This window comes from Pollachius pollachius (assembly GCF_949987615.1).
Source record: "Pollachius pollachius genome assembly, chromosome: 5".
Lineage (NCBI taxonomy): Eukaryota > Metazoa > Chordata > Actinopteri > Gadiformes > Gadidae > Pollachius > Pollachius pollachius.
Window position 1 is genome coordinate 24,587,626 of NC_136938.1, and position 12,224 is coordinate 24,599,849.

A 12,224-nucleotide genomic window follows, 5' to 3' on the forward strand; every position below is an offset into this window, starting at 1 on the left:
AGAGAAAATGACCGTGTAGATAAAACCGCTGGTTTAAAATATTTTGCCGCTGGAAAGAATTGGAGCGACATTCCCTTAATAATAAAAACATGGAAAAGCCCCATGAAGCAGAAGAGGGACCCCCCCCATGGTGCTGACACACGTGAGCGCACACAGACACACACACACTCGCACACACACACATACATACAGACATACACAGAACACATAAACAAACACACACTCACATAAGCCACACATACACATAATCACACACATGCACATATCATGCAAACACACACACACACACCCACACACACACACACACACACACACAGCACACACACAGCACACACACACACACACACACACAATTCTTGATTGAGCCCACATGAACTTGAAAGCTTCCTCTTGGTCAATCATTGGCCCGTTGTCAAGGGGGTTTCCATGGTTACGATACGTTTCACGGAGACCAAAGTTCTGTTGGTGGACACTGGGTTGGGCAGCGCGGAGCGACAGAGAAATGTGTGTGAGAGAAAAGAGTGGAGCTCACAGCGGACATTGCGTTCCCCCCCCCACACACGCACACACACGCACACACACAAACACACACACACACACACACACACATTGCAGTCCCACACACACCAGCTACTTCACATCCTCATCTGTAGCGTCGTTGTCTTCCATCGTCATGGTAACAAACAAGGTTTCTCCTAACACACAGCTTCATTTAGCTTTGTTTTCAATGTTTTTTCATCTCTATGCATGATGACATTAAAATATCAGAACAGTAACAGTTTCATCCATTTAATTCTTGCTGGATTATTTGTCTTTGTAAGCATGTGTGTGTGTGAGTATGTGTGTGTGTGTGTGTGTGTGTGTGTTGGCCTATGTGTGCATGTGTATGGATGTGTGTTCGCATGCTATTGTCTGTGAGAGAGAGAGAGAGCGAGAGAGAGAGAGAGAGAGAGAGAGAGAGAGGGTGAGGGAGGGAGAGAGAGAGAGAGAGAGAGGGTGAGGGAGGGAGAGAGAGAGAGAGAGGGCGAGGGAGGGAGAGAGAGACAGAGAGAGAGAGAGGGAGAGAGAGGGCGAGGGAGGGAGAGAGAGAGAGAGAGAGAGGGCGAGGGAGGGAGAGAGAGAGAGAGAGAGGGCAAGGGAGAGAGAGAGAGAGAGAGAGAGAGAGAGAGAGAGAGAGAGAGAGAGAGAGAGAGAGGGAGTGTGTGTATGTGTTTGTGCGCCCGCCTGTGCGTGTGTGTTTCTGGGCACAGTTGGCCTGCGGGCTTTTTCTCTTGGCACCATTGATCGTTGATCCAAGCCGATAATAATGTCTCTCCTCAATACCAAACAGAGCAGTCGCTCTGTCTGACGGACGCCTCACTTCCCCCATGACACGCGCCCCCCTCGGTCCATCACCACTGCGTCTCCAACGCCCACTCTGCTCCTCACCAACACTCCTCTGATGTCATCCTATCAATCCTCTGCTGCTGAGTACGAGGACAGGAATGCGGCTTTATTGGTTTTCCATCGCAGAATTCCTCGCACACGTTGCCTCTCCTGGACCCATCTGAAGTCCTGAAGGCCTTACAGTAGAACACAGACTCTAATGTCGCTGTTCACATCGGTTTGTTTTGTCTGAAAAGGAGGACTTTGATTTAGTCATACAGTATTGAAGTATTAAAACCAGATCGCTCCTTCTCCACCCTCATTTTTTCACTTTTGATGGGAACGTGTTACTAAGCTTGCCAATGGTTGTATAGACCTTACACATTCGTTAGGAAGTGAAGCACCATCATTTTTAACACAAATCACTTTGTTTAAGCCACTCCCCCACCAAACACACACACACAAATTGAATTGATAAGACTAGCTGGACAACGTCACCAAAGGAACACTGCAGGCTGCAGTGAATCTGTATTCAGATCTGAGTCCACTCCTACCCTAGTAACATTTTACCGTGGTAGCTAAACATTGACACGGGTTGCATGAACCCCGTGTTTCCCAGCCTGGGGGAAAAGCCGGTTTTCGTGAAGGCCTTGTAAAAGCAAACTGGTTTTACTAACCAAAGTATGTTGGGATGTGGATTGGGTTGAAACAATGTGTGAAAGCAGACGCAAGTTGGGGTCGAATTAATGTTCCGACCTCAAAAGGGGATTCAAATGGGCGTTGTAATGGTTCACAAACCACTGCCTTCGTTTTTGCTGCAGCCCATATTTCAGTTTCATAACATGCTCTGTTTCTGATCTCTGCTTCCATGGGAGTGTCTGAAATATAAGAATGTGTGAAAACTGCAATTTCACACGGCGGCCATCGTGTTCAACAAGGCACACGATAAAAAGTTGGCTTCAATAAAATACACAGCTGGTGCCGTAACAACAGAGAGCAGCTTCGCACGGGTGTCTGGGCGTGGAAGCTAAGGTGCTAATTCAGAGTTTAGCCAAGATGGCCGGCGATGAAGGCCACCAGCGACCGGATGGAGGCACATCACAAACCACTGGAAACAGGAAACGTTCCAGGAACACTCAGTAATGTGCAGTAAACTCACAAATCAACTTAGTTGTCCGCGGCTCTCCGCACTCCCTGTGAGTCAGAAGAGGCCAGGGGACCCTGGAGGGAGGAGTGGGCTGTTGGGTGAGCAGGGAGGATTCTGGGAGGACCTCCAGAGGAACGGAGCCTGGTCCAAAACAAGCTGGCACAAGAGGGGCATGCTGCCCTGGCGGGAAGTCATGTCCCAGACTCAGGCTCCGGAGGCCAGGACGGAGGGTTAGACACACTCACGCAACCACGCATACGCTGTCATGCACACATAGACACAAACGCACACACACACGCTTTCATGCACACATACATACACACACACACACACACACACACACACATACACAGTCATGCAGAAATGCACAAATAAACGCAAGCATACTTGCACAGACACACACACTGTCATATAGAAACACACACACACACACGAGCACACTTATTTGATTTGGTTAATATGATGATATCATTTCATACTCTTGCAATGCTGAACTTTTACCCCTGTGGTTAGAAATGAGCATTTGGCAATTTCACTAACATAATTAATCCCAAACAGATCCACACACACACACACACACACACACACACACTTTCATCCCAACACACATACAGTCATACACACACACACACAGCCAGACACAACCACACACACACACACGCATACAAACACACACACACACACACACACACACACACACAATAAAATGTCAGATGCGCCTACATAAAAACAGGGAGCATCGCAGAAAAGAAGAATGGCCGTCATTGTTTAGATGAGTCTGAGTCTCGTGGACCATGAGAAGGGACTAGAGTCCCCTTAGGTTCATCTAAGGTTAGGTTGGTCATCCCCATCTAAATATGACAAACTTGTCTTTCCTTACACTCACCCTCCTACGATTTATGACCTGCGGCAGGAAAGAGGTCAGAGGGAAATGTTTAGTCACAGGTCAACACACCTCTTGAGCAGATTGTTGTTTCGCTGCCTTGCTCTGCCTTGCTCTCTTCCCAGCCATTGATTGCAGGCATCCTGGTTGCATCACAAAGTACTGAGTACGATTCCTGATGTTCGCAGCCTAACTGTGAACGTCCTTAGTGACATGTATCTGAATTCAAGGGTTGGATAAACAAATTGTAAAAACTCACAGCTGTGATGTATTTAGTGATTTGGACCATTGAGTCCTGTACAACTTTAAGCTGTAGTGTCCCTGACACCTGTCTCTTCTACCAGCTCTGTCTTGGCTTAACTTTTCCTTCTATACAAAGCAAAGGCATGTATTTTTGACAGATGGTACTTCTAAAGACTCACATGGTGCTGTGTGGCTTTCTCTCCCAAACCAAAACAACCTGCTCAAACGCCTGTCTCTGGATAAGCAACTATCTCAAGATGTGTGGAGGAGGGTGTGGCAAAACCGTCTCCCCATCACACAGATCTGATTGAAACAGGGCCCCATGAGGACTCAGGACTCAAAATCAAATTTCCTGCATGAGTCACAAAGAAATATTTGAATAATATCCCTGAGTAAGCTCCTGACACTCAATCAAACTCCTAAAAGATATTTCAGATCCAAGATGGGCGACAATCAAGATGTCGTATGTCCAAGATGGAGGAGATCCAAGATGGAGGTGGATCAAAAGTTGAGAGCTAAGATGGAGATGGTGTGATTAGAGGAGTCACGGTGAGTTGCATGAGGCCATTCTCCGGGGTATGGGCGCATGCTAGCGGTGACTCAGCGTCTTGGATCATGAGAAAAGCTAGCATGTTTGAAAAACACAGTCAGAGGTCCCTGGGCCACAGTGTGCGTTGGATGAATACATTCCTTCCACTCACTAACAGACGTCCCAAGTTGGACCACATTTGCATTCGGACCCTTCCGTTAAAGAAAAAGGACTTACAGCAAACAGTATGTGCGTTGACCATGGCTTGTCTATTTTCATTCTTTCTTCCTTTGTAATGGAATTAATTGGCATTTAATATAGACTGCATCATAAATCATGCATTGTCCAAAATTACTGTGAGCCATTTGCCATGTGAGTTTTAGTAACTGATGTTCATAGAAATTGCTTAATAAATCATATTCGGCCCGTGGGAGGCCTGCTCTTGCCTGACTTGGTAGCCAAGGTAGGCCGGGCTGAGGTGACCAGATCTATGTGCTTTCATTAAACCTCTGGCAGCCTGCCCTGTTCAGAGCGGTCTTCATGGTCCAACTGGAAGAGGTTTCTGCGGTTGAACTGGGCGGACAGGAGAGAGGGCACTGCTGTGATGAAACCTTGGCGTACCAAATGTGTGTGCTGGAGCTCTTGAAATCTTTATCATCCGTGTATACTTGCTGTGACAGTAGGATAAATCATTCCTGACAACCGTTTCCTTGGAAACCGCCTCCAACTTCTCAAAAGGGACCCTCGCGGTTACCAGGTCAGCGAACTCTAGAAGATTCTTCTGGTCGTGTTCTGGCACACCTCTGTACCTTTCAGCCTTTGGCGTACACATGCATACGCTCACTGACACTCTCTGAGGTTGAGGAACATCAAGCCCAAATAATGCTGGAAAATCAGAACCATATGTCCGTCAGCTACAGCAAAAGCAGTGGTACGACACATACTCTTCCTCTTCTACCGGACGACTACTGAAGACCAATAACTGGGTCCATAGTTACTGGAAATATTATATTACATATAATGACATATATACCTATATATGTCATTCTTTACTTTGACTCAAGATACTTAAATACATTCTAACCCATATAAATATTTTGGATACTAAAGTCAATTGTATTTGGGCTACTTTTTGACTTTAACTGAAGTGGTTTTCTTACGGATGACTTTTACCAGCAACTTCGACCAAGATATCTGGATAGATTTTAAAATTTAAAATGTTCATGTTTTTGTGTTTATGCTGCAGGCATTGGAAAAGGCCCTTCTTACTTGCCTCTTTATCTCTTGAAAGTGTTGACAGTTGTCCAAACCTCATAAGACCTCACAGTAGATAGCTTTCATACCCAATAGAAGATCAGTAATTTGCCTTTGGTGTGTCTATAAAAAGATCTGAGCAAATATGGCGTGCTGGTAACATGTTCAATCAAACCACATGCTCAGGGAGGCAGAGACAGGGAGAGGGTGGGAGATATAGAGAGGGAGAGGGTGGGAGATAGAGAGAGGGAGAGGGTGAGAGGGCCACCAGCAAACTATCAGATGGTTGAATGCCACCGAGACAGCCTGCTCTTCCTCCAGCCTGAGATCTGCACCTCCTTCTCAATACTTTTTTTCACAAGTTTAATCACATCCATCAGAAGATGGGACGACACACATTGTCCGGCCTCCCCGGCCTCATGAGGACGATTCAACCGGAGGGAAGAGGGGCTGAAGTAGGAGTGAAGGGGGAAGGAGAGGAGGCGATGACCAGGGGCAAGAAGAGGAGGATAGGTATAGAAGGAGGAGGAGGAGAGATGGAGGAAGAGGGGGAGAGGTAGAGGAAGAGGAGGGAGAAGAGGAGAGAGTAGAGGAGACGAGGGAAATATAGGATATAAAGGGGAAGAGGTAGGACTAGGAGTTTCGAGCAAAGGGTTAGGTAAATTATGGAAATACATGTAAACAGAATCCACCCTGATTGAACCTTTTCATCGTCCAAATTATACCGGACTGAAAAAGAGAAACAACAGCAATAGACCCAAGGTCCTTGCAGACAAAACACATATTCCTCAGTGTCTGTCAGGAGTACGAGTCATCTGAGGATACGCCAGGGGCTCTGGCCCCATCGGAGAGGCTTACCCAGGGTCCCTCTTCAACACGCCATCGCATGGAAACATGGAGCATCCAACTGCTGTGCCATCAGAAGCACTGGTTAACCTCCATCATTTAACACTGTTCTTCCAGCAGGGCCACTGTTCGACCAACAGTGACCTGGGATCCAGCAGCGCTACTATGTTAAAGCAGAACTGCTGGGGGTGATTAAGGGTTGCTTCCATTATTGTTGCTAACGTATAACTCCATTATTCTACAGTTTAACCTCATCAACGCCATCATTACTTCCATCATCGTTGAACCCTCAGCAGCAGCCTGGGTCTGGTGGGTCTGCAGCCTGGGTCTGGTGGTCAGCAGCCTGGGTCTGGTGGTCAGCAGCCTGGGTCTGGTGGTCTGCAGCCTGGGTCTGGAGGGTCTGCAGCCTGGGTCTGGTGGTCAGCAGCCTGGGTCTGGTGGTCAGCAGCTTGGTCTGGAGGGTCTGCAGCCTGGGTCTGGTGGTCAGCAGCCTGGTCTGGAGGGTCTGCAGCCTGGGTCTGGAGGGTCTGCAGCCTGGGTCTGGTGGTCAGCAGCCTGGGTCTGGTGGTCAGCAGCCTGGTCTGGAGGGTCTGCAGCCTGGTCTGGAGGGTCTGCAGCCTGGGTCTGGTGGGTCAGCAGTCTGGGTCTGGAGGGTCAGAGGCCTGGGTCTGGTGGTCAGCAGCCTGGGTCAGGAGGGTCAGCAGCCTGGGTCTGGTGGTCAGCAGCCTGGGTCTGGTGGTCAGCAGCCTGGGTCAGGAGGGTCTGCAGCCTGGGTCTGGAGGGTCAGCAGCCTGGGTCTGGTGGTCAGCAGCCTGGGTCTGGTGGTCAGCAGCCTGGGTCTGGAGGGTCAGCAGCATCTACTCTGGACCGGGGAACATGTGACATGGGGAGATTCCCATTCTCTTGATCCATTTCACTGGACACAGAGTCGTCTTTGGTCTCGCTTCATTTGGTATTACTCGTTATGTGTATGCTTTGACCATTTGGGAAGCCCCCGTATAATAATTCTTCAGTGGGATCATTCCCTTCCTCCCCTAGGGAAGATGGTTGGAACATTTTGTCTGCCACATTCTTCCTGCTATATCCTCCTTATATGTTAACATATACAGACAAATGGTGGTCCTCTAATGATCCTGACCTAGGGGCCGGCAGGTGCACTGACAGGATTGAAGCCAAGAGGAATACCCCAACTCTTGGGTTGATTACTTGGTTGCATTCTCCCCGCACTGCACTGCAAAGCCTCGTATCTGAAATGGCTTCTCTGGCGGTTTGTCCTGCCAAGCAGCTGTTGAACGAGCCGCTAGGGACCGGAGAGCGGAGGACTGGGCCGGACGTCCAAGATGGAAGAGAGGATTAAAAAAGTGGAAAAACATTGAAGAATGAGAGTCGGATGAGAGAGAGAGAGAGAGAGAGAGAGAGAGAGAGAGAGAGAGAGAGAGAGAGAGAGAGAGAGAGAGAGAGAGAGAGAGAGAGAGAGCGAGAGAAGGGGGAGACAGAAAGAGAGAGAGATAAATGAGAGAGTAATACAACAGGGAGATAGAAACAGACTGAGAAGGCAAAGTGGGACAGAGACAGAGACAGAGACAGAGAGAGAGAGAGCCAGAGAGAGAGAGAGAGAGAGAGAAATAGATAGAGACACAAGAGAGGGCAGTGAGGGGGAGACGGGGGAGAGAGAGGGAGAGGGGGAGAGACTAAACGTTTGACTGTCTGCGGTCCAAAGCACTCTCAGCGGAGTAGGAGGAAAACAATTAACATGGAACAGCACTCTGGGGAATGTTGGTCTCCTTGACAACAGTGGACGTAGCCAAACAAATGTCCCCTTTCATAACAATACAAGACAATCGCAATATCCTCCCTAAATAGAATCCGTGAATCTGCCAGCCGAAACCTGTCCTTCTGGGACGCGGTGTCTGTGGGGAAGGTTTTTGTCTGTGGCTTCAAACCTTCTCGTCTGGGACCTCAGGTGTAGGCCCGTGACCCCATATGCAAATGAGGTGACCCAAAGTTGGGGTGCCTACCCGCAGGTTGGGAAACGCTGTGGTGCTGTATTCACCTAAGCTCTCTGCCGAGACTTCCTGAGCAGGTTGAACAGCCGGTGAATAGACAGAATGACAGACACAGAGGACCAGATTAACTGAAACAATATGGATAACTGTTTTTATGAGTCATGGGATAGCAGCACTACAGTCAGTACAGGGTTGACTGATCCAGCAGAACTGGGATGACTGAAGAGAGATCAGAAACCAAATTCAACCCTGGAGAGAGGGAGAGGATCTGGACGGAGTGTTTGAGTTTGTGTGTGTGTGTGTGTGTGTGTGTGTGTGTGTGTGTGTGTGTGTGGGGGTGGATTTTGAGGTTCTGTGTTAGTGTGCTTGTGATGATACCTGACACTGCTTCACAGGTTTTGGATGATTGAGCCTTTGAGGTTGCATGCTTGAGAGACAGTGTGGTTTTCTGTGTGCTTGATTGCTCTTGTCCATATGATTGTGTGTGATTGTGTGTTTGTTTGTGTACGTGTGTTTGTTTTCTGCATGTGCCTATGAATGAGTCAACAAGCGTGTGCAATTCCGTGTGTGTGTGTGTGGTTGTGCGTCATCATTGCATTGTGTTTAAATGTGTGTGTTTCAATGGGAGCCCTAGGGGGCTGTGATCAGTGTAAGCAGGAGGGAGGGGTAATAACGGCTGGGGGCTGAGCCAGGGGGTCCACCCCTCGACCTGGCAGAGATGCGGCTCGCTAATCAACTACAGAGAAGTGAAGAACGTCGCGGCGCTGCCGGCTTGGGTTTCACCGCCGGCGGCCCCGCGGCAGGGACCAGCGACCGTCGAGACGACCCGCCCATCCGCCCGCCTCAAAACAAGCACTCAGAACCCCGCTTCTGCTTTCTGTTCATATCGAAATCACACTGGATCTGTAGGGCGCTTTTTGTGTGCAAAACAGTGATACAAAGTGCTACACAAGTGGAGTCACACACCTACACTGCCTGTGTGTGTTTGTTCCAAGTGCGTCATTGTAAAGTCAGTGACGTTCTATTAGAGGCATCTTAGTGTCAGGGCATCTGTGAATTCTTCCGGTGACCATTATATATAATAACTTAATAACCGGCCTGAATACTATTATAAAGATTGCGTCGCTGTTTGAAGGGCTGGAGATTGTGCAGGAGGTCATCTCTCCACACATAAGTGATTCCTTCAGGGTTTTCACTGCAAAAGACAAAGAAGAACACACTGTTTAATGTGAACCAATAATGTAAAGGTTTTATTAACACACACACACACACACACACACACACACACACACACATTGTGGAAATTATAAATTAAAGAAGCAATAAAAAAGACGCTGCCTTTCGTAAATTGAAGCCAGCCTGCATCGAAATTACAAAATAACGACAGGATGCAATATCAACTTAATGAGCCTTCTTCAAGTTTCTCTGGGACACTTTCTCGAGAATGGTCACTAGGCTGCTTATTTATAGGCACATTATTATAGGTGTTATTATAGGCACATGATCATATAAAAAGCCGAACCATGTTGATATCTATAAACCGGCCCACCCTGGAGCTGCCGGCTACCCTCACGTGACCGCGGAAAGGTTCTCCCCCAATCAGCGGAGCTCGTCTGGTCGCAGAGGAATGAATGCACCACCTACACTGAACCCGCAGCGGCCACCGGCCACACTGTCACAGCACGGGGAGCACTTTTTAACGGGAACCGATTGGAATTACCTCCTAAGAGACGGAGGAATATATATTTTAAAAGTATGCCTACCGCTTGTTATAACACATAACCGCCTTCATTCACGTCCGAGGGTCGTTTTCCTCCGATTCGTGGGTGATAAAAACAACTTTGCAACTTTTTTCTCGACCGTCTGTCAGCGATTCACCTGCGAACGAAAACCATGCGCCCGAGGGGAGAGCTCCCGCGGTAAGTGGTAGGGTGTTTATTGGCCTGATTTGCATATTTTATGTAATTGGAGGACGTTTATTTGTCGTCAAGTGGTGCGAAGATGGGTGTCGGGGACGTTTTAATTTAGGCCTATCGTGTGATAAGGTATACGATAAAGATATAAGATAACGCCTATTTCAAACAAACTTTTTCCAAAAACATATCTAGACTCTTGAGCAGCAAAACGCATTCATATTTAATCAGTCCCATCCATGTTGGAGAATTAAAAAATATAGATCTTTTATACACTATATATCTTTCCACACGGGCATATTGCTGTGTTAACAGTCGTTTCAAATTTATATACCCACTCTAAAATGCCTGGTTTCTAAACAAACTGAACAGCAGAACAACTCTGTTCAACTCCTGTGTTTGGGGCAGAAATGGATGAGCTGAGGCGCATTGGGTGTGGCAAAAATAAAACTTAACCATGCAAGCCTGGAGAAGCCTACAAATCATCTAGAAATGATCCTAAAGAAGGAAGATTGATCTTTCTATTTAAAACTCTTTTCTACCCTCGACTGATTTCTGGGCTTGGCTTATCGTTATTGTCTCTGGTATTGCGTAGGCCTGCATAGCATTTTCCAGTATTATTGACCATTATTGTTGAATGTTGTTTACATGCGTACATTTACATCTTGTTTGCTTTCTATAAGACACGTAATATCCATCTTTAGGATAAGAGTACAAGTAAAGTTAAGGTGACTCGACAAAACATTGACAACTCCTCATCACCTTTCTCAACCTCTCCCTCCCCCCCCTTACAGGTCTACCCTCTCTCTCCTCTTCCTCCCCCTCCTCTTCCTCCCAGCCGTGGTCCAGTCCGCCCGCCAGCAGTGGCACCTCCAGCGGGTCCCGGTGGTCCTGCCCCTGCAGACGGACCCCCGCCCCGACCCCAGCTTCCTGTCGCCCGCCCACCTGGAGGTCACCTCCCCCTGCGACCCGGAATGCCACCGGGCGGCGCCCCGGCCCAGCTACTGGGACCTGCGGGAACTGCTGGCCTTCGAGACGCTGCACAGCAGCGGCCACCTCACCGAGACCGCCGTCGGCATCTACGGTTACGACCCCCGCGCCGACACCAGCCCGGCGTACCTCGTCGCGGACGCCGCCCCTCCCAAGGCCCCCAAGGCGCCGGTGCGGAGGAGGCGGCAGATCTTCGGCCACGACGGGCGCTTCAGCATCGCGGGGCGGGACCACCTGCTGCAGTACCCCTTCTCCGTGGCGGTGAAGCTCTCCACCGGCTGCTCCGGCACCCTGGTGGGCGAGCGCCACGTGCTGACCGCCGCCCACTGCGTCCACGACGGGAAGAACTACGTCAAGGGCGCCCAGAAGCTCCGCGTGGGCTTCCTGCGGCCCAGCCAACGAGACTCCTCCCCTTCCTCCAACTCCACCAACCACGCGGAGGCGGCCCTGGGCTCCGCCTCCTACTCGCCGCCGTCCAACCACAAGATGCGCTTCCAGTGGATCCGCGCCAAGCGCACTCACGTGCCCAAGGGCTGGGTGAAGGGCAACGCCAACGACATCGGCATGGACTACGACTACGCGCTGCTGGAGCTCAAGAAGCCCCACAAGCGGCGCCACATGCGGCTGGGCGTCAGCCCGCCCGCCCAGCGGCTGCCGGGCCGCCGGGTCCAGTTCTCGGGCTTCGACAACGACCGGCGCGGCCAGCTGGTGTACCGCTTCTGCGCCGCGGGCGAGGAGACGGCCGACCTGCTGTACCAGCACTGCGACGCCCGGCCTGGCGCCAGTGGCTCGGGGGTGTACGCCCGCATGTGGGACCGGCGGCGGAGGCGCTGGGAGCGGAAGGTGATCGGGGTGTTCTCGGGACACCAGTGGGTGGAGCAGGACGGCGCCGCCAAGGAGTTCAACGTGGCGGTGAGGCTCACGCCGCTGAAGTACGCCCAGATCTGCTACTGGATCCGCGGCAACTTTGTGGACTGCAGGGAGGGCTGAGGGGGAGGCGGGGGAGGAGAGAGTCTGGGGGAGGGCTGAGGGGGAGACTTTTGGGGGG

General features: G+C 50.0%; 1 protein-coding gene across 1 annotated transcript; it reads left to right on the top strand.

Moving 5' to 3' along the window:
- Positions 1 to 9,943: 9,943 nt before the first annotated feature.
- On the top strand, positions 9,944 to 12,166 carry LOC307076273 (serine protease 23-like; the record flags this gene model as incomplete). The annotated part of the gene is made up of 2 exons (XM_079737209.1): positions 9,944 to 10,192; positions 10,981 to 12,166. The coding sequence occupies exons 1-2, from the start codon at positions 10,167 to 10,169 to the stop codon at positions 12,164 to 12,166; spliced, it is 1,212 nt and encodes a 403-aa protein (XP_079593335.1). The 5' UTR covers positions 9,944 to 10,166.
- Positions 12,167 to 12,224: the final 58 nt, after the last annotated feature.